The 22,645-nt window shown below is 27.8% G+C and overlaps 1 protein-coding gene across 4 annotated transcripts in view; it reads right to left on the bottom strand.

Moving 5' to 3' along the window:
• Nucleotides 1–22,645, bottom strand: part of side (motor axon guidance molcule sidestep) — an 805,094-nt gene that overhangs the window by 324,367 nt on the left and 458,082 nt on the right. For all 4 annotated transcript variants that reach the window (XM_075310279.1, XM_075310349.1, XM_075310417.1 and 1 more), the window contains exon 3: nt 16,341–16,473. In XM_075310279.1, coding sequence (XP_075166394.1) covers nt 16,341–16,473 — 133 coding nt within the window. The remainder of the gene's footprint in view (nt 1–16,340; nt 16,474–22,645) is intronic.

Here is a 22,645-nt window from a genome sequence, read left to right as displayed (position 1 = left end):
TTTAAAAAGTTTGGTTTAGCCGGAGTCGGAGTCGAGGAAAATTTTTACGACTCCGACTCCAGCAAAATCTTCAGACTCCGACTCCGGCTCCACAGCCCTGGACAAAACTTGAGATAGAAATACAATTTTGACAAAATTTTCTATAGAAATAAAATTCTGGCTAAATTTTCTATAGAAATAAAATTTTGACAAAATTTCCTTTAAAAATAAAATTTGGACATAATTTTCTATAGATAAAATTTTATTATTTTTTTTTAATAGTTTTTTGGTAAATTTTTCTCCAACTATGGTAGATTATTTATGGCTCGAGTGGAAATAAAATTTTGACAAAATTTTCTATTGAAATAAAATTTTGACAAAGTCTATATATATAAAATTCAATCTATGTTTGTTTATTTGTTTGTTTGTTTGTTTGTTTGTTTGTATGTTCCGAGTTGGCTCCGAAACGGCTGAACCGATTTACTTGAAACTTTCAGAGATCGTAGTGGGCGTTCATGTGGTGAAAATAGCATACCTCAATTTTTGACACCGGGTCGTGGAGGGGGGCCTCCCCTTCGCTGAACTTTTTGAAAATTGGACCAAAGTTGACCGATTTGCTTGAAATTTTCATTGAAGATTGGGGTTGGCATCTAGACAAAGATTCGCTACTTTTTATTTATATATTTGGTGGCGGAGGGGGGCCTCCCCTTTGTTAGATTTTTTTTAACTACAGTGAAAAAACTAAAATTCTCTAAATTATCTGAGATTTACAGAGAAAATGTGGTGAGGTTATGGAATTAATATGGTGTACCCGATGATTTCATATGTGGATGAGGAGGGGGACCTTCCCCTTGCCCTACTTTTTGAAACTTGGAACAAAATTATGCGATTTGCTTGAAATTTTCATTGAATGTAGGTCGGAGAGGGGGACCACCCCTTTGCCCGAATTATTTTGTTTGAAAGTACAAACAAAACTAAACTCCCCCGACTGAAATTTTACGGAAAAAATGGGTTATGAAATTTATATCAGGTTCTCGATTTTTTAATAAAAATAAAAGGGCATAGGGAGACAACCGCTTCTCTTAAGTACATACAGAGAAACAATTAAACTTTTACCGAGTTACTTGAAATTTACAGAGGACTGGGGAGAGGTTACGATATTAATAGTTGATACTTGATTTTGTGATATTTGGACGGAAGAGAGGCCGCCCTTTTAGGCTTATAATTTGGTTGACATTTTCTGGGACGTTTACAAAATATACGCTACATCACTTTTCGATATTTAGTCGGGGAGGAGGTCCTCCTCTAAAACTGCAAAAAAAAACAACAATTCTTAAGTTTTCTTGAAACTTACATAGGCAGTGGGGGAAGGTTATGAACGAAGAGGCAACCTTCCTTGCCCCACACTTGAAGGAAAGTTTCAAGGATTTTCAGGGAAGGTTAGGGGTGCTATTCACTACGGTGTTTGTCGATATTGTATCGGGGAAAGTGACGTCCGTTTAAAACAATAGAGCAAAAATTAAACATCGCCGATCTACTTGAAATTTAAAGGGAACGTGGGAGGAGGTGATTAAATTTATACATGATTTTTAAATTAGTAAAATTGAAATAAACTTTGTCGATTTACTTCAATAGAATTTATAGGGACCATTGAGTAGTTGCGAAATTAATATAGGGTACGTGATAGTCCGATATCAGGTCGGAGTGGAGCGAAGGTGGGGGAGGGTTCCCTTTTGTCCGTTTTTTTTTTTTCTTAAATTGAAAGTAGAGGGTTGTCCGTAAATGGGAACTCGGTAAATAATTTTATGATTTTCGCACAGGCATCTGCCAGACTTCTTTTTAATAAAGAACTTAAATTTACATGAAATTGGCAGCCAACGTAGAGGGTGCATCATTTTCCAACATTTTAGCAAATGTTAATGTGGTAAAATTTTTTACTATTTTTGCTTTTTCGGATTTATTGGATGGGAAACAGTAATTCTTTGTATGTTATTATTATATAGTGCTTAATTTTCAGATATGTTGAGGAGAAGGATACCTTTCCTTGACAAACCACACTTAAAATTCACAAAAAATGTAGAAGAAGGTACACCCTCTCCCGCCGTATTTGTACCTATAAACGAAAAATCAAGTAGTCCGATTTGTTTAAAAGAATTCAAATCTTTTCGAATTTGTTTTCGAATTTGACTAAGTTAACGCAAAATATTCCTCCAAATATGCTTCGGAAGGTGCAGCGAAGCGAGCCGGGTTACGCTAGTTTTCTATAAAAATAACATTTTGACAAAATTTTCTATAGACATAACATTTTGACAAAATTTTCTATAGAAATAAAATTTTGACAAAACTTGCGATATAAATAAAATTTTGTCAAAACTTGCGATATAAATAAAATTTTGTTAAAATTTGCGATAGATATTTTGGCTAAATTTTCTATAGAAAAAAAAAATTCGAATAAATTTCATATATGAATAAAATTTTGACAAAATCATCTATAAAAATAAAATTTTGACCAAATTTTCTATAGAAACAAATAGAAATAAAAATGTACAATACATTTTATATAGAAATAAAATTTTGACAAAATCTTCTATAAAAATTAAATTTTGACCAAATTTTCTATAGAAATAAAAATTTTGAATAGAATTAAAAATTTGACAAAATTTTCTGACAAAGTAAAATTTTGGAAATAAATATTTGACAAAATTTTCTATAGAAATAAAAAAAAATTTGACAAAATTTTCTATAGAAATAAAATGTTGACAAAATTTTCTGTAGAAATAAAATTTTGACAAAATTTTCTATAGAAATAAAATTTTGACAAAACTTGCGATAGAAATAAAATTTTGACATAACCTGCGATAGAAATAAAATTTTGTCAAAACTTGCGATAGATATAACATTTTGACAAAATTTTCTATAAAAATTAAATTTTGACCAAATTTGCTATAGAAATAAATAGAAATAAAAATTTGTCAAAATTTTCAAAGAAAGTAAAATTTTGGAGAACCTTTAAATGATATTAATTTAATTTGAAAAAATGGTCCGCTAGTACGAATTTTGGTCCAATTGTGGAAAAATGTTGGGCCAAAATAAAAATTCGTTGTGGCAACGCTGCTCTTGATTTTAATGCTCTTCTTATGACTCTCCGTTGCATTAGCTCAATTTCTTGATTTCAATACTCTTTTAATGACTCTCAAACTGTTTTCTCTATGAAAAAATTATAAAAGCCAAGCACAAAAATAGACACACAACAAACAAAATAACAGCTATTCAAACTAGCTTAAGAACGTAGGTATTTTTTAAAAACTGAAAATTTCTCAACTAAAACTTAATCATTTAAAAAAATTAAATATGTACTGTTCTACTAAATTCGCATAAAATAATTCATATTTTTTTAAATGTGTAAATTCTATTTAAATTGTGTTCATAATTTTCTAAAATGGGATAATTTTGTTAAATTGTTTTAGTCTTAAACTTCGTATAGGGCTTTAAAATATGACATTTCTTGAAACAATAACATTTTGCTAATTTGACAAAAAGTAATAATTTTTTTATGTTATTAATAAATTTTTTAGATTTTTTTTTAATAAATATAATTTTTCTCTCAGTGTGAAGTCACGCTTTTATTTCTTTTTGTATGGTTCATGGTTTTTTCATGCAACCATAATGTCAACAGTAACAATGGTAGTAACACAAGGTCTGTGGAGTAATATTTGCAAAACACCTACTCCCTATCATCCTATCAGAGGCAACAAGGACCCATGTGATATACATATTAAAATAATGTACGGCCTTTAAATAAAAAAATCCCCCTCCTGTACTAAAATGCTAGTCATAAACTTGTTGTCACCTCTGTGACCAGACCCCCATCCATTTGTACGCTCTTCATACAACCTTTCCTCTATATAGCTGACCACTGCCATCAGCCACCAGACCACTTAAATGCAACACTCATTTCAAAATCAAGTGGTTAAATTCTAAATAACTACCTTTTTGCCTAATAGCCTTTAATTAAATATTTTCCATTTTCACAATTTTAATGAGCCCTCGCAGGTATATGAATCATATCCTGCAACATGCAACCAAATGCCCGGAAACAGAAACAAACTAACTAATCACAAGGCTGCCATAGAGCCATCGCGACTGGTAGAACGAAATTGTCGTCATGTTGCCACATCAGTTGGCAACTTTAGGAGCGACAACAGGTCCGTGTTTTGTCGCCATTTATCAAGAATGCATAAAATGAGCTATAAAAAAAATCACAAAAAAAAAAACAACTTGGAAACTTTGTTGTTAATTATAGTTGGTCATAAATATTGATCGCAAATACCTATTTTTAGGGCAAAAAAATTGGCTATATTGTGGGTTGAGAATGAAATCCACTTATAATCCACTTTGGGGGAAATTACAGGTACTTTTTGGAGTGAAAAATTAACATATATTAGTTATACAAATCAAATATATTTAGTTGGAATTGGTAACAAATATTATTTTTTTTTTTTGCAATTGAAGGATCTTTAATTAAAAGTTACATGGACTTCGTTGTTGAAGGTCCATTTTCCCCTCTACAAATGTCATGAATATTTTGAATCGATACGACCAATAGTTTTAAAGTTGTGATCTTTTTTTCAAGTATTTCTAAAATACCCCACTAATAAAATCCATTATTAATTATTCGCAATATAATTACACTGCTATGTTTAATGTGGATATTAACTCTCTAAATCTCATTTTATAATTCTCTTTAAGCTAGATTTCTCAGATTTTTACATTCTCCCTCTCTCATTTTTGATTTTCACACAAACCCACACAGAGTAAATTATTTTAGTATAGTAGATCCAAACCAGTGATGCCAATTTAGCTATTTAATTGCTAGATTTAGCTATAAATTGCTATGAAATTTGTAAAATTTGTAAATTGCTATGAAATTTGTAAAATTGCTATAAGCTCCAAATCTAGCCGATCTTTGATTTCAGTTCTGCTATATTGCTTATTTATTTATTATTTATGAAATGTTTTGTATTGTCCACAAATGTTAAATGAAAACGAAATGAAATTTGTAGGTACAGCAAAAAAACCTACCAAACAGCAAAAATTCTGCTGAGAAGCGAAAACCAATTTCTATTTACTTAAATAGCTACTTAAATAATAAATTTTAATTAATTTTCGAATTGAAATTAAATAAATAATTGGAAAAGAAAATAAATTTCATTCCACTAATTTTTCTAGCTAACATTTAAAATATTTAGTCATTTTTATAGCCTGAACCACTGTGAAACACCAAAACGAAGACACGATAGACATTTGCCCCCATGTTCTGATAAAAATCCATTTTCCAATCTTTTCCTAACCTTAAAACATATAAATTTAAAACTTGAAAATGCAGTTAAAGATAACTTTAAAAATGGGTTGAAGTCGTATTTTTTTTGCAATTGAAGGATCTTTAATTAAAAGTTACATGGACTTCGTTGTTGAAGGTCCATTTTCCCCTCTACAAATGTCATGAATATTTTGAATCGATACGACCAATAGTTTTAAAGTTGTGATCTTTTTTTCAAGTATTTCTAAAATACCCCACTAATAAAATCCATTATTAATTATTCGCAATATAATTACACTGCTATGTTTAATGTGGATATTAACTCTCTAAATCTCATTTTATAATTCTCTTTAAGCTAGATTTCTCAGATTTTTACATTCTCCCTCTCTCATTTTTGATTTTCACACAAACCCACACAGAGTAAATTATTTTAGTATAGTAGATCCAAACCAGTGATGCAAATTTAGCTATTTAATTGCTAGATTTAGCTATAAATTGCTATGAAATTTGTAAAATTTGTAAATTGCTATGAAATTTGTAAAATTGCTATAAGCTCCAAATCTAGCCGATCTTTGATTTCAGTTCTGCTATATTGCTTATTTATTTATTATTTATGAAATGTTTTGTATTGTCCACAAATGTTAAATGAAAACGAAATGAAATTTGTAGGTACAGCAAAAAAACCTACCAAACAGCAAAAATTCTGCTGAGAAGCGAAAACCAATTTCTATTTACTTAAATAGCTACTTAAATAATAAATTTTAATTAATTTTCGAATTGAAATTAAATAAATAATTGGAAAAGAAAATAAATTTCATTCCACTAATTTTTCTAGCTAACATTTAAAATATTTAGTCATTTTTATAGCCTGAACCACTGTGAAACACCAAAACGAAGACACGATAGACATTTGCCCCCATGTTCTGATAAAAATCCATTTTCCAATCTTTTCCTAACCTTAAAACATATAAATTTAAAACTTGAAAATGCAGTTAAAGATAACTTTAAAAATGGGTTGAAGTCGTATTTTTTTTTTTTTTTTTTGATATAAGAAAAATAAATTCTTGGGATTTCGGAATATCGGAAAAGACACCATCCCCGTCTTTGGCAATATTGCTCGAGCCCGGCTGCTTAGTACGATTGCCATTCGAGCCAAAAATAATCTACCAAAAAGTTCGAGAAAAGTTTACAAAAAACATACCAACCAAAAAAACTTATTTTGCACAATTTTATTTGTATAGAAAATTTTATCATTTTTTTTCTATTGAAAGTTTTGCCAAAAAAAATTTGCCAAAATTTTATTTCCATAGGGAAATTTTGTTAAAAATTTTATTTCTATAGAAAATTTTGCCAAAATATTATTTTTTTTAGAAAATGATGTCAAAATTTCATTTCTATAGAAAATTTTGCCAAAATTTTATTTCTATAGAAAATTTTGTCAAAATTTTATTTCTATAGAAAATTTTGTAAAAATTTTATTTCCATAGAAAATTTTATTTCTATAGGGAAATTTTGTTAAAAATTTTATTTCTATGGAATTTATTGTAAAATTTTGTCAAAATTTTATTTCTATACAAAATTTTGTCAAAATATTATTTTTTAGAAAATGTTGTCGAAATTTTATTTCTATAGAAAATTTTGACAAAATTTTATTTCTATAGAAAATTTTGACAAAAATTTATTTCTATTGAAAATTTTGTCAAAATTTTATTTCTATAGAAAATTTTGTCAAAATTTTATTTCTATAGAACTTTTATTTCAAAATTTTATTCTTATAGACAATTTTGTCAAAATGTTATTTCTATAGAAAATTTTGTCAAAATTTTATTTCTATAGAAAATTTTATTTCGATAGGGAAATTTTGTTAAAAATTTTATTTCTATCGAATTTATTGTAAAATTTTGTTAAAATTATTTTGTCAAAATTTTATTTTTATAGAAAATTTTGTCAAAATTTTATTTGTATAGAAAATTTTATCAAAATTTTATTTCTATAGAAAATTTTGTCAAATTTTATTTCTATAGAAAATTTTGTCACAATTTTTTGTCAAAATGTTATTTCTATAGAAAATTTTGTCAAAATTTTATTTCTATAGAAAATTTTATTTCGATAGGGAAATTTTGTTAAAAATTTTATTTCTATCGAATTTATTGTAAAATTTTGTTAAAATTATTTTGTCAAAATTTTATTTTTATAGAAAATTTTGTCAAAATTTTATTTCTATAGAATTTTTATTTCAATTTTGTTAAAAATTTTATCCTTATAGACAACTTTGTCAAAATTTTATTTCGATACAAAATTTCTTTCTATAGAAAATTTTGTCAAAATTGTATTTCTATCGAATTTATTGTAAAATTTTTTCACATTTTATTTCTATAGAAAATTTTGTCAAAATTTTATTTCTATAGAAAATTTTGTCAAAATTTTATTTCTATAGAAAATTTTGTCAAAATTTTATTTCTATAGAAAATTTTGTCAAAATTTTATTTCTATAGAGAATTTTGTCAAAATTTTATTTCTATAGAAAATTTTGTCAAAATTTTATTTCTATACAAAATTTTGTCAAAATTTTTTATCTATAGAAAATTTTGTCAAAATTTTATTTCTATACAATATTTTGTCAAATTTTATTTTTATATAGAATTTATTGTAAAATTTTGTAAAAATTTTATTTCTATAGAAAATTTTGTCGAAATTTGAATTCTATAGAATAGTTTGTCAAAATTGTATTTCTATAGAAAATTTTTTCAAAATGTTTTTGCTATAGAAAATTTGCGAAGTACCTCTTAGCTAGAGAGAAATGTTTGGCAAAATCTACCAAAACATCAAGAATTCGACCAATCTACAAAGGAGTAAAAAAAACTACCATTTTTGGTAGAATTCTACCAACTTTTGCAACCGTGCTTCTGAATCGATCTAGCTATGTCCGTATGTCAATGAACATATTTTCGTAAACAAAATCAAGGTCGCAGTTAAGTTCCAATCGTTTTGAAATTTGATAAAAATATCTATTTTGGGTCACACACCCAGAGAAGCAATATGATCACCTCAAACTTGTTTTAAGAGCAAAATGTTCCTTCTCTGCGTGCAATAGAACCCTATATATATGTTTAAAGACATCAGTTTAGATTAGGATACAGCTCCCCTATATATCTTTCGCCCATATAATTACTTGGTTGCTACAAATTCTGCTTGATCTAGCAATTTTCAATAGTTGGCAACACTGATCCTCACTCTTCAACTCACAATATCATATTTACATTTCGCTCCAATCTCACTACTACTTGAACATGTTTTCTTTTATTTTGTTTCATTGGTACTTAGGTTATCGAATAATAGATTAGTGAGATAATTTAATTTAATTTAATTCCATAAATAAAGAATGGAATTTTCAAAAAATATCGACAATGAAAAAGTTTCATTTCGGAAAATAAATAAAATAAGTCCCGGTGTGATGATTGGTATGTCTATAATATAAAATGTAAAAAAGCGCTAAAATTAAATGAAACTTTCAGCAGTTGGCATCACCTTAAGAGAACTGAGAGAAAAACTAATAGCTTTGCTGAGAGGAATATATGTTACCTTGAGTTATTGGTTTACTCCAATATTTTCGAGAGAACACTCACACTAACAAGCAACAACAACGATCGCTTTGGGTTAATAATGGTGGTTAAAATTAATTTTACCAATTGGTATTTTTTTCTGTAAATAATGATGTTTACTAAATACACCGATTTCCTATCATGTTGAACAAGCTTCTTGGAAACTTGCAAAATCATAAAAACTTACAAACAACAAATATGTGCAACCCAATTCTCAATACTCCTCAACTTATACAAGTTTAAGTAAGTAATGATTTTATTTTCTTGAAATCTTACGTCCCGTTGACTTTTCTGCATTTTTCGTTGCATTTCTTTCCCACCAGTTTAAATTCTATGATAAAACTTACCCCATTTCTCATTGGTTTAACCAACCAATTACAAATGTAATTTGATAATAACTTTATTATGCACATTATGTGATCAGACATTGCGAAATTATTAAATTTTATAAATTACTACTCCTCGTTGTTACTAGCAGAGTTGAGGGATATCCTGAGAGATTATTGCACCAACCATCAAGGACCATTTTGATTGCTAGACCATCAAGTAACCAAACCAACCAACCAACAACTCTTTGATAGCCAAAAACGATTGCCTTAAGCCACAAAATGTAATAAATTTAAGGCAAACATGAAATTCCAAGAAACCATTCCACCACATCTATACAGCAATCTTGTGCCACAGTTCCAAGGGAAACACCTTCACACACTCTCTCTTTCTCATACGAACGAAGTAAATCCAAAGTAAAGGACCAAGTATTCTAAAAATAACCACAATCGGTTAAATACGCAAAGAGTCCTCAAAACAAATTGTCAACATGGACGAATACTGAAAGAACATTGGAGAATGAGAGGACGATAACGATGACAATGAAATGCTGTTGTCGAAATTGGAATTCACGTAATCCTTAAACAACAGGAGGTAAAACACCCACCGTGGTATTTAACTTAGAGAGAGAGTGTAAGGAAGACTTTAAAACATTCACACACAATTACCACAAAAGTTAGTTAAGTGTTGAGATGAGCGTGAGTAGGTGTGTGTGTGTAAGTGTGGCTGAGTGACTGTTAAAGACATCGCCTGTTACACTGGTTTGTTTTTGTATATTTTACATTCATGCAAAAAATATTTTAACTAGGTAACCTGACAGAAAGTTTGTGGTTATCGTAAATAATCGTTTGAAAAAATATTGAGAAATTGCTGTACTCTCCAGGATGGATGAACTTTTACATTAATTTGTGAAAATCAATTTTATATTTTGTGAGACTATAGCATATATTTATGCCGAAGCCCATTATACCAATTTTCCATGTTAAGCTTAAGACCCTAGAAGTCAAAGCTTACAATTTTATTTATAATTTTATTGTAAATGTAATTAATTAATAAATAAATAAATACAATTTTCCATGTAATTTATTAAACGTAGGTTGGGCAAATGTTTAATCAAAGTCTGGATCTTGTTTAGGTAACCTTATTTAGACATCGCAATTTTTGCAAATTAATTTAGTGATGTTTTTCTGTTACTTGTAATTGCACTAATCGTAATCGTAAAGCACCTTAATGCATATTAAATTTATTTCTGTCAAAAAGTGGAGCTTTTTTGTTTCTTGAATATCCATGAAACCCAATAGTCTTCAGCTTTAGTTGTTGTAATGAGAAATCATGTTGGGAGTAGCTGTGAGAGCTTACATACGAAGATTCACACTCCTTAGTAGAAGTTAGCTGTTGTGGGCTCTCTCTCTCTCTCTACTGTCCCTTTTGGTGATAGTGAGTATAAGACAATAGAGAAGATAAATGCAATCGTTTATGACTAACAGCAAGGTGTGAAATAATAAAAGTTATTATTTGGTGGATATTTGTTGTATATCAAAAAATTATTGTGTGAACACATCTAGGGATTATTTCTCACTAGTAATGAGAAATCATATTGGGAGTAATTGAGAGAGTTAAGCACTAAGATCCAAAGTATTAGTAGGAGTCAGGGATGGAAAATGTAGTAGAAAAAATTACTTTTCAATACCTTTTCATCCTGGTCAGTACCATATAACCCCCGCGAATGATTTAGTACCTTTTATGTAGAAATTTTTTAGCCAAAATCAGATTTAAGGTACTATAGTTTTGACAAAATATTTTAATATTTTGAGAAGGACTTTACCAAATTTATTTGCTAAAAGTCTTTTACAAATTTGACAAAACAGACAAGTTCATGCGGGAAGAAAATCTCGATTTGTAAAAGCCAGTCAGAAACACGATTTTATTAAATTTCAAGAATATTTCTGTCGCAGAAAGCATATGATTCTATATTACGCTTCCACACGAAAACTTTCTAGATAAGAAGTTATCGATAATGCGAACCCTTAAAGAGGTGGTCGAAACTTGAGACAAAAACAATCTAACAATATTTGAAGAAAATCTTACCAAAATAAATTTGTTTCTTCAGAAAGTTTTGTCAAAATTTTATTTCTACAGAAAATTTTGTCAACATTTTTTTCTTTTGGAAAATTTTGTCGAAATTTTATTTTATTTCTACAGATAATTTTTATTTTTTATTTTTTTCTACAGAAAACTTTGTCAAAAAAATAAATTTTTTGTCAAAATTTAATTTCTATGAAAATTTTGTCAAAATTTTATGTCGCTAGAAAATTTTGTAAAAATTTTATTTTTATAGGAAATTTTGTCGAAAATTTTATTTCTATCGAAAATTTTGCAAAATTTTAGTTCTGTTGAAAATTTTGCCAAAATTTTATTTATTTATATTTAAAGAAGATTTTGTTAAAATTTTATTTCTATAGAAAATTTTGTCAAAATTTTATTTCTATAGAAAATTTTGTCAAAATTTTATATCTATAAAAAATTTTGTCAAAATTTTATATCTATAGCAAATTTTGTCAAAATTTTATATCTATAGCAAATTTTGTCAAAATTTTATATCTATAGAAAATTTTGTCAAAATATTATTTCTATAAAACATTTTGTCAAAATTTTATTTCAATCGAAAATTTTGTCAAAATTTTATTTCAATCGAAAATTTTGTCAAAATTTTATTTCTATAGGAAATTTTGTCAAAAATGTCATTTCTATCGAAATTTTTGCAAAATATTAGTTCTGTTGAAAATTTTTGCCAAAATTTTATTTATTTATATTTAAAGAAGATTTTTTCTAAACTTTATCTCAACGGAAAATTTTGTCAAAATTTTATACTTATAGCAAATTTTGTCAAAATTATATATATCTATAGAAAATTTTGTCAAAATTTTATATATATAGAAAATTTTGTCAAAATATTATTACTAGAAAACATTTTGTCAAAATATTATTTCTATAGAAAATTTTGTTCAAATTTTATTTCAATCGAAAATTTTGTCAAAATTTTATTTCTACAGAAAATTTTGTAAAAATTTTATTTTTAAAGGAAATTTTGTCGAAAATTTTACTTCTATCGAAAATTTTGCAAAATTTTAGTTCTGTTGAAGATTTTGCAAAATTTTATTTGTTTATATTTAAAGAAGATTTTTTCAAAATTTTATCTCAACCGAAAATTTTTTCAAAATTTTATTTCTATAGAAAATTTTGTCAAAATTTTATATCTATAGAAAATTTTGTCAAAATTTTATATCTATAGAAAATTTTGTCAAAACATTATTTCTATAAAACATTTTGTCAAAATATTATTTCTATAGAAAATGTTGTTAAAATTTTATTTCAATCGAAAATTTTGTCAAAATTTTATTTCTATAGCAAATTTTGTCAAAATTTTATTTCTACAGAAAATTTTGTCAAAATTATATTTCTATAGAAAATTTTGACAAAAATTTATTTTGATTTATCTACATAAAATTTATGAAGTACCTTGAATTCTACCATTCTACCAAACAGTAGAATTTTACCAACTGTGGCAACCGTGATTACAATACTACGGTAGTCTTTGTAAGCGGATATAAAACAAAAAAATTAATTTTATATTGAAGAGTTGACAAACAAAATTTTATTTTCTTTAAAATTCAGTCTAAAAAAGTTCTTGACAATAATCTTCCAATGGAAGTTTTGTTGAAATTTAGTGAAAAGTACTTTTTCGCTCAAAAAAAATATCGTTTTTGTACTTTCTTAAAAATTGTATTTGCCATCCCTGGTAGCAGCTAGTTGTTTTGGCTCTCATTTCTCTGCCATTAGTGAAAATGAGTATAATAGACTCTATTTTATAGAGAATATATATGCGATTGTATATGACTAAGAGAAAAGTCTGAAAGAGTAAATTTAACAGCCAATAATAAAAAGTAGTTTATATGATTTTACATTTCAAAAATTTTCAAAAATTCACTTACATTTCAATAAATATAAATAATTCAAATTATTTCACAATGACAATATAAAAACAAAAAAAATCGTTATACGAGGGTTGCCTTGTATATTTCGGGACTAGAGAATAAAAACAAAATTGTCATAAGTCAAAATAATATGAGTACGTATAATTCAAAAATTTCAAGCTTTACGATAGATCTGTCATTTTGCAGACAACAATAGGTGTTTCTAACTCCATCATATTATTTTAAATATGCTGAATTATAAGAACTAACCGGTCTAACTTGAATTTAGTTTTAGTTAAATTTTGTCCATATTTCATAAATACATCCAATAATGCGATGAAGAATGCCATAATATGGAAAAGTGAGGGCCACATCAAATTTTACTTTCTTTCTTCGATACTCCTAGTCTTTTTATCCTACCAAAATATCATCTTTTTTAAACTAAATTCACTGTTCATCTACTGTATATATTAAATTACTGCATAACATTTGAGTCAAACAGACAATAAACCACTGTACCAATCGCCAAGGTATTGAAACATTATTCCCAGTATTGCACAATGATATTTAAGTAAGCTTTAAAAACCACGTAAATAATGTAGTTTGCCATATTTATACAAAATACCTCTAACAAATTCAGTTTTGCTAAACCTTGACTGTTTCTACGTTATACACTTTTGTATGAGTAGATGACAGAGATGGGCTCGTGGAAAAAGTATTCGCGAAAGAAAAAAACTGATATTTTAAAATATTTTTTAAAATATCAGTTTTTTATTTTAAAATATATTTTAAATGTGATTTATTACAAAAATAGGGTAGATCAGTTCTTAAATGTAATCTAGAAGCAGACCTCTCTTAGAAATAAAACTATACCTCTCTGATGCAAATTTTAATATAACTTCATGGGGATATGAATATTAATATTTTAGCGCTCCTTATGAATTTCTATAATTTTCCAAAAAAAATTGCAACATTTTCTAAAGAAATAACATTTTGACAAAATTTTTAATAGAAATAAAATTTCGACAATATTTTTAATAAAAATACAATTTTCAGAAAATTTTCTATAGAAATAAAATTATGATAAAATTTTCTATAGAAATACAATTTTCAGAAAATTTTCTATAGAAATAAAATTTTGTGAAATTTTTCTATAGAAATAAAATTTTGAGACAATTTTCTATAGAAATAAAATTTTGAGAATTTTTTTAAAAATAAAAATTTGAGAAAATTTTCTATGGAAAAAATTTTCAATAGAAATAAATTCTTGACCAACTTTCTATTGAAAAAAATTTGAAAAAATTTTCAATAGAATTAAACTTTTACCAAAATGTTCTATAAAAATAAAATTTTGACAAAATATAAAAATTTTGATAAAATCTTCTGTAGAAATAAAATTTTGACAAAATTTTCTATAGAAATAATATTTTGACAACATTTTCTATAGAAATAAAGTTTTGAAAAAATTTTCTATAGAAATAAAATCTTCACCAAATCTTCTATGGAAAAAATTTTGAAAAAATGTTCAATAGAATTAAAATTTTGACAAAATTTTCTATAAAAATAAAATTTTGACAAAATATAGAAACAATATAGAAATAACATTTTGATAAAATCTTGTGTAGAAATAAAACTTTGACGAAATTGTCTAAAGAAATAAAATTTTGATAAAATTTTCTATAGATATAAAATTTTGACAAAATTTTCTATAGGAATGGAATTATGACAAAATTTTCTATGGAAAAAAATGTTGAGAATATTTATTATAGAAATACAATTTTTACAAAATTTTATATAGAAATAAAATTTAGACAAAATTTTCTATAGAAATAAAATTTTGACATTTTTTTTTTTGAAATAAACTTTTGACAAAATATTGTATAGAAATGGAATTTTGACAAAATTTTCTTTAGAAATAAAATTTAGACAAAATTTTCTATAGACAAAAATGTTGGGAACATTTTCTATAGAAATAAAATTTTTAAAAAATTTTCTAATAAAATAAAATTGTAACAAAATTTTCTATAGAAATAAAATTTTTACATTTTCTATAAAAATAAAATTAGAGGAAAATTTTCTATAGAAATAAAATTTGAGGAAAATTTTCTATAGAAATAAAATTTTGAGAAAATTTTCTATAGAAATAAAATTTTGACAAAATATGATTTTCTTGCTTTATACATTTTTGGTAAAATTTTCTACAAATTTTGGTAGATTATTATTGGCTCGAGTGGCAACCGTGATTGCCTTCCCTGCACGAATATCCCTGAAAATTAGAAATCATGCGTCGTAGAAAAATGTTTTGCGTCTTCGACCGAGTTAACCCAAGCTAGGAAGAAATATATCTCGCATTGAAAATCTCTGTGTCTGAAGAGATCAAAACTAAATACACTTCAAAATGAAAGAGAGAGTTGTAGCCACCATTGATAAGTGAGAGGGAGCTCAAAAGCTGTGATCCCAGCATTTGAAGAGAGCACATTAAATACACTTCTAGATGAGAGAGAAAGAGAGTTAAAAGGCACTGATATATGAGAGTTCAAAAGCTGTGATATAAGTGAGTTTAAAACATAATCAGTATACTGCCATTGATATTAAAATGAAATTTAGTATTTAATTCCTTCAATTTTCGTGAGCCTTGAAAATGTATATCACCTGCCCATATCTAAGGTACGGACATTTTGGAGAGTATCCTTTGGCCAGACTATTGATCAAATGATGTTATTGCTTTTTGGGAGATGTGGTTCACTACACTTACACCAACACGAGCATAGAGCAATATTGGGAATTGCACACACACACACAAACAACAACAAAAACTGTAAGGACAACGAAGCAAGTGAAAAATCAATTTCCTTTTAAAATTTATTACATTTACGATTATGAAGGCATTAACAATAAACTGGGAAAGTACGATACCCGAAGGGCAAACCAACAAAACATGAAGATAAAAAGTCAGCTAGCTAGCCCTATGGCTAGAGTCAACCGCCTTACAAGCACCATGGGATCACGGACATAAATTGACTGTATGTATGCGTGTGTCTGTAGCGCATAGCGGCAATGAAATGTGGTTAAAGAGGGATGTGCTACTTGAGTTTTGTATTTTTTTTCTTTTCCTTAAGTTGTATTAAAAATGCTTACCTGTAGAGTGGAATTCCTGTTGTATCCTTGAACCATAGCAAGAGTTTTACAGAGTCCTGCGGCGTTGGTGGTGTCATATCGCAAGGTAAATCGACGCTTTTGCCAACTGCTGCCCATACAAGACGTGCAGGAACTGCAATGAAGATAAACAAAAAGAAAATGGAGAAAAAAATGATTATTATTAAAAATATATTGGAGTTGCGAAAGAGGAAATATTAGAAAGCAAATTCTTGTAAAATCCTATATTCGAGAAGTTTGAATCCCCCACCCAAAAGGTTGTATAAGTGAAAGAATACAAAATACCGGATATTAGTTTCATTTCATTACTGATTATGACTAGGATTTCCAGGCCAAAGGTGATGTACTCATAAACTTTTATTTTTGCTTTACTTGAGTGTTTTACTTGCTTGGCTATTGGCCTTGCATTTTAGCCCAACCAACCATATAGGGCCACCGAACACCAAGAACACCTTCCAGTGAATTGTATGTCACATTGAATCTGTTTTAAATTCAATAGAGTACAAAAAGAATTCAATTTAATAATCAAAGTAAGACCCATGGTGTATGTTCTGGGGTTTCTTTTTTTGAAGTTTTTGAAGAAATTGAAAAGAAACGACCAAAAAGAGCAAAAGTTAATAAGGGTATTTAGATGGCTTGAAGGCAGTAGACGTTTTGAAAGGAATGATGGGAGACCTTAAAAGTTCACCTCAATAAGAGTTGTGTGTGAGTACGTATTTTATATGGTTCTTGAGTAAAGTTATACTCACGCTCTCTGTTGAAATTCCCTCTCACATCCTCAGAGACAACTTTGATATGAGAGTCAGACACACCACATCAAACTCAATATAAGGAAAAATCCCTAATAAAAAATTAATTAAAATCATTTCCTTTTTTTACCAATAGATTTCGTAGCTTGATCTACCTCAATTTTTATGTTGGTTTTTGTTTAGTTCCTTCAATATTTCAATAACCAATGAATTTCATCATTTTTTTGTTGGTTTTTTTGTCCTCATCATTCAATGGAAAATAAGATCCAGTGTCCATTAACAACTTTTTATTCAACAGCTTTGGCATTATTTTGACTTTTGAGTGAATTGATGTTCTTTTCTCTGATGTTTCCCATTTTAATGATTTATGCATCCATTTTGATGCAATTTATGAAACATCCATTGAAATAGATTTCTAATGTTTTACACAGACAACGAATAAATATTAGGATGGAATGATAAATAAAATATAATTCTATTTCATGTTAAAACTTCATCATTTTTTTATATGCAGTGTAACCTCTACAACTTGACACTCTTCATAACTCTCAACATTGGGTGAAAACTGATAGTAAGAGAGTGAGCCAGGGATAATAAATGTTGTTGACGAAAAAGTACTAAAAATGTATTAGAAATGTACTTTCGAAGGCAAAAGGTGCTAAAATTACATAATCTCAAATTTAAAGACTATTGTAAAAGTATCAGTATATTTAAATCTAGACTGACTTGGACACTTTTTTTTGATTTTCTAAAAAAAAAAATATTTTGCAAAATATTATTTCTATAGAAAATTTTGTCAAAAGTTTATTTCTATAGATTTTTTTTTAAATTTTATTTCTATAGAAAATTTTATCAACATTTTATTTCTACAGTAAATTTTGTCAAAATTTTATTTCGATAGAAAATTTTGTCAGCATTTTATTTCTATAGAAAATTTTGTCAGCATTTTATTTCTATAGAAAATTTTGTCAAAATTTTATTTCTATAGAAAATGTTGTCAATATATATTTTCTATAGAAAATTTTGTAGAAAATTTTATCAACATTCTATTTCTACAGTAAATTTTGTCAATATTTAATATGTATAGAAAATTTTATCAAAATTTTATTTCTATAGAAAATTTTGTCAATATTTTATTTCTATAGAAAATTTTGTCAGAATTTTATTTCCATAGAAAATTTTGTCAACAATTTATTTCTATAGGAAATTTTATCAAAATTTTATTTCTATAGAAAATTTTGTCAATCTTTTATTTCTATAGAAAATTTTGTCAGAATTTTATTTCCATAGAAAATGTTGTCAATAATTTATTTCTGTAGGAATTTTTGTCAAAATTTTATTTCTATAGAACATTTTTTCAAAATTTTAATTCTATCGAAAATTTTGTCAAAATTTTATTTCTATAGAAAATTTTGTCAAAATTCTATTTCTATAGAAAATTTTGTCAAAATTTTATTTCTATAGACAATTTTGTCAACATTTTATTTTTGCAAAATTGACTATACGATTTTGTAAAAATTTTATTTCTGTAGGACATTTTGCAAAAATTTTATTACTATGGAAAATTTAGTCAAAACGTTCTTTCTATGGAAAATGTTTTCAAAATTTAATTTCTATAAAAATTTTTCACAATTGTATTTCTATAGAAAATTTTTTGAAAATTTTATTTCTATAGATAATTTTGTCAAAATTTTATTTTTATAGGAAATTTTGTCAACAATTTATTTCTACAAGAAATTTTATAAAATTTTTATTTCTATAGAAAATTTTTTTAATATTTTATTTCTATAGAAAATTTTATTTCTATAGAAAATTTGGTCAAAATTTTATTTCTATAGACAATTTTGTCAAATTTTTATTTCTATATTTCCATATAGTTGGTGTATTTTGCTACAAGTAAGATCGTGTTTCACAAGTGGAAATCAAATTTTAAGGTACAAAATAAAGATATCCTCTTTTCTTGTACAACAAAATATAACTTAGCAGGCAGACGTAGAAAAAAACAATTTATTAATGGTTTTTTAATAAAATATTGAAGAAAAGTGACAAAATAATAAAGATACCATCTTTTCCTAACAAAACTCAGAGAATTTCGTCAAAAAACTATTTTTTTTTTTTAAATAAAATATTAAAGTGATTTTAAGTGATTTTCACCTGAGAAACAAGAACTTAGAAAATGTTGTTTAATTTTAGAAAAATTAGGTTAATTAATTAGACATAATTATTTTTTTTTTCACTTGTTAAAGAAAATTTCGTAGTTTGAAGAAAAAGCCTGGAATACATTTTTCTACAAATGCGCCCATCTTGAACTTCGTATGGCACTAAAAACATTCTTGCAACTTTTAGCTCCAATTTTTTCCTTCAAACTAAAAAATTTTCTTTAAGAAAATAAACATTTTCACCGACTTTATATACTACACTATAGGGTCAAAACTGCTATACAAATAAAAATTGGATTATTATTATTCTGAAAACCAAAACTATTTTCTTATTTTTTTTATAGAAATTATTTTTTCTACTATTACCACTTTATCCACAACACACCCTAATATAATTTCAAATCTTTTATTCCATATTTGTTTAAAGCAACTCTAACTAAAAACAGACAGTCATATATGCTAAATTTAGTAGTTTGGAGATTCAAATGTACACCATAGCACACATACACACATACTCATACATACACACTCTTAGGGAATATAGCTCAAAGATTTACCGATGCATATGGACATGTTGCTGACTTTTTCAGAGTGATTCCCTCTGGCATTGCAGAGTCACCATCAGGCACATTATGTTGACAGCTGCCATGATGAATACCTGATGCTGATGGTCGTTTTTGGGGACCTAAAATCCAAAGAACGCAACACCATATCATCACCATCGTCATCGTCATCATCATCGTCGTCATTGTGTTGTTCATATGCAGACGACATTCATTTGATTTAGGACAGTTGCTGCCGGTGGCACACAAGTGCAGCATGTCTAACGTGGTTTTCTGGATATTAAGTGTGTATGTGTGTTTCTGCATTTATAGAGATTCTCTCCTGCTATATCTCTCCTTCTCGTTCCTACTTTAGTTTTTCTATTTAAATAGTCTCGGTGTTGTTAAGTAGATTTGTTTGGGATCAGACTATAGAGGCCACAAAAAAAGACTGTCTGTATGATTCCCTGTGTTTGCTGTGTTGTTGCCTTCACTTAACTAGGGAATGAATGGGGATGCAACAGCATACCTGAGAGCGACATCATTCGTTGAGCCATAGAAAAATAAAAGAACAAAACTTCAAAGTCCATAATCAACATGGAAATATTCAATTAAGAGCTAAAACACATAAACACAACAGAACAGCAACCTCATCAAGAACAGAAGGAACTATTCGAGAGCATTTGGACATAATTAAAATGCACGCACACATACACACACATTCATATCACATCAAACATAAAACTGGGAAGCTTTAAAGTAATGTTTGATGTTCTTTTCTCTTGGCTAGGGGAGAACTAAACTAAATTTTTGGACCAAATGGAAAGAAATATTATTTTTAAATTAGTTTCTCTGAGGGAGAAATAAATGAAATTCTTAAACGATATCATTTCCATGTATTAAACATTTTCTGCAATTAATCATTAAAATCATATTGTGAGAGAACATATGGTTTTAATGATGCTCTATATTTAGATTTAATTTAAGAAAATGCAAAGAACAAAACTGGGATCTTACTAATCTCCAAGGCAAATAAAATTTACTCATTTCTAAGCAGTAAACGTGGTAAAATAATTAAAATTCACATATGTCAATAAAAAACAAGTAAGGAAAGTCTAAAGTCGATCGGAGCCGACTATGTTATACCCTTCACCACTATGTAGACAAACATTTGTGTTACCATCTCAACTACTTAAAATTTGCTGGGAGCTATACAAAAGTTTGCATTTCCAGATACAAATACTTTTAATGGAAACAATTTTTTGTACTTCTACAAAAACTCTAGAATTAAAATTTAAATCGGCTAACGCACTGGGATGAAACACAATGATAGTAAAAAATATGGGAAATATGAAGCGAGAGAAATTTTAATGCAATTGTACAAAAGAGATTTATGATTTTTCAGGCGATACATATGTATTCGAGAGTAATATTTACAAGTAGAGTAATATTTACAATTTTTGCTACTCAGCAGTGGCGATTTTACAAGGATATTGGTTAGATCTCGCCAAGATATGTGGTCAAGTGTGGGTTGTGATATATTATTTGGTCTAGTCGGGCGACTTGGAGCCTTTTTTAAAACTCATTCGTTCTGTGGAATTTTGGCATTGCAGTGTGTAGGATATGGCTAAGATATGGGGAAATCATCACAGAATTTTGTGTAAAGTGTTAGAATTTTGGCCATATTTGTATTCTCTGAGGAAACTATCCAGTCAATTGGAGGAAAATCCCATTGAAAATGGGTCTGAAATATGAAACAGTCTACCATATTTCCCCAAATCTGGTGTACGTATAAATGGGAGCTATATACAATCTGAACCAAATTTGACTAAATTTGCCATGCATAGTTAGAATAATAATTCTGCTATCTATGCGAAATTTCACGTAAATGGGAGTATAACTTTGGCCCCCCTGGTCATATGAGTGCAAATCGGACGGGAGATATATCTAAATCTGAACCGATATCAACCAAATTTGCCATAATTACCTATACCACTAAACGTACCCCTTGTCCAAAATTTGAAGCAAATCACGACAAAACTCTGGCTTTTGTGGCCATATAAGTTCAAATCGGACGAAAGATATATATGGGAGCTATATCTAAATTTGAACCGATTTCAATCAAATTTACCAAGCATTGGTAGAATGTCAATTCTACAATCTGTGCAAAATTTCACGAAGATCGGTAGTAAACTTTGGCCTCTGTGGTCATATGAGTCTAAATCGGACAAAAGATATATATGGGAGCTATATCTAAATCTAAACCGATTTGGCTGATATTTTGTAAGAACATCGGTTGATAAACACGCTAACTATGACCACATCGGGGATAAATATATATGGCAGCTATATCTAAATTTGAACCGATTTTTTCCAAAAGCAATAGCGATTGTCTCTGTCCAAAGAAACGGCCCTATGCCAAATTTGAGGACGATCGGACTTAAATTGCGAGCTGTAATTTGTGCACAAAATTACATATACAGGCAGACGGACGGACGGACAGACAGACAGACGGACATCGCTAAATCGACTCAGAATTTAATTCTAAGCCGATCGGTATACTAAAAGATGGGTATATGACCACTATTTCTTGGCGTTACATACAAATGCACAAACTTATTATACCTTGTACCACAGTAGTGGTGAAGGGTATAATTAACTACGAATATTTTTATCGGTAATAGAAGGGAAGAGTAGGAATTTGGGTTATGCTACATGAGCAGAATTCAAATGTAAGTGTTAGGTATAGTGACGATTTATTTAAACGTCATTTAAAAAATTGAGTAAACCTATAGATTTTTTGATTGATGGAGCCATGAGCCCGAAGATCTTATTGG

Source organism: Haematobia irritans, chromosome 1 (genome assembly GCF_050003625.1).
Source record: "Haematobia irritans isolate KBUSLIRL chromosome 1, ASM5000362v1, whole genome shotgun sequence".
Lineage (NCBI taxonomy): Eukaryota > Metazoa > Arthropoda > Insecta > Diptera > Muscidae > Haematobia > Haematobia irritans.
Note: the sequence above shows the minus strand (reverse complement) of the source record. Positions and strands in the feature narration are given on the sequence as shown.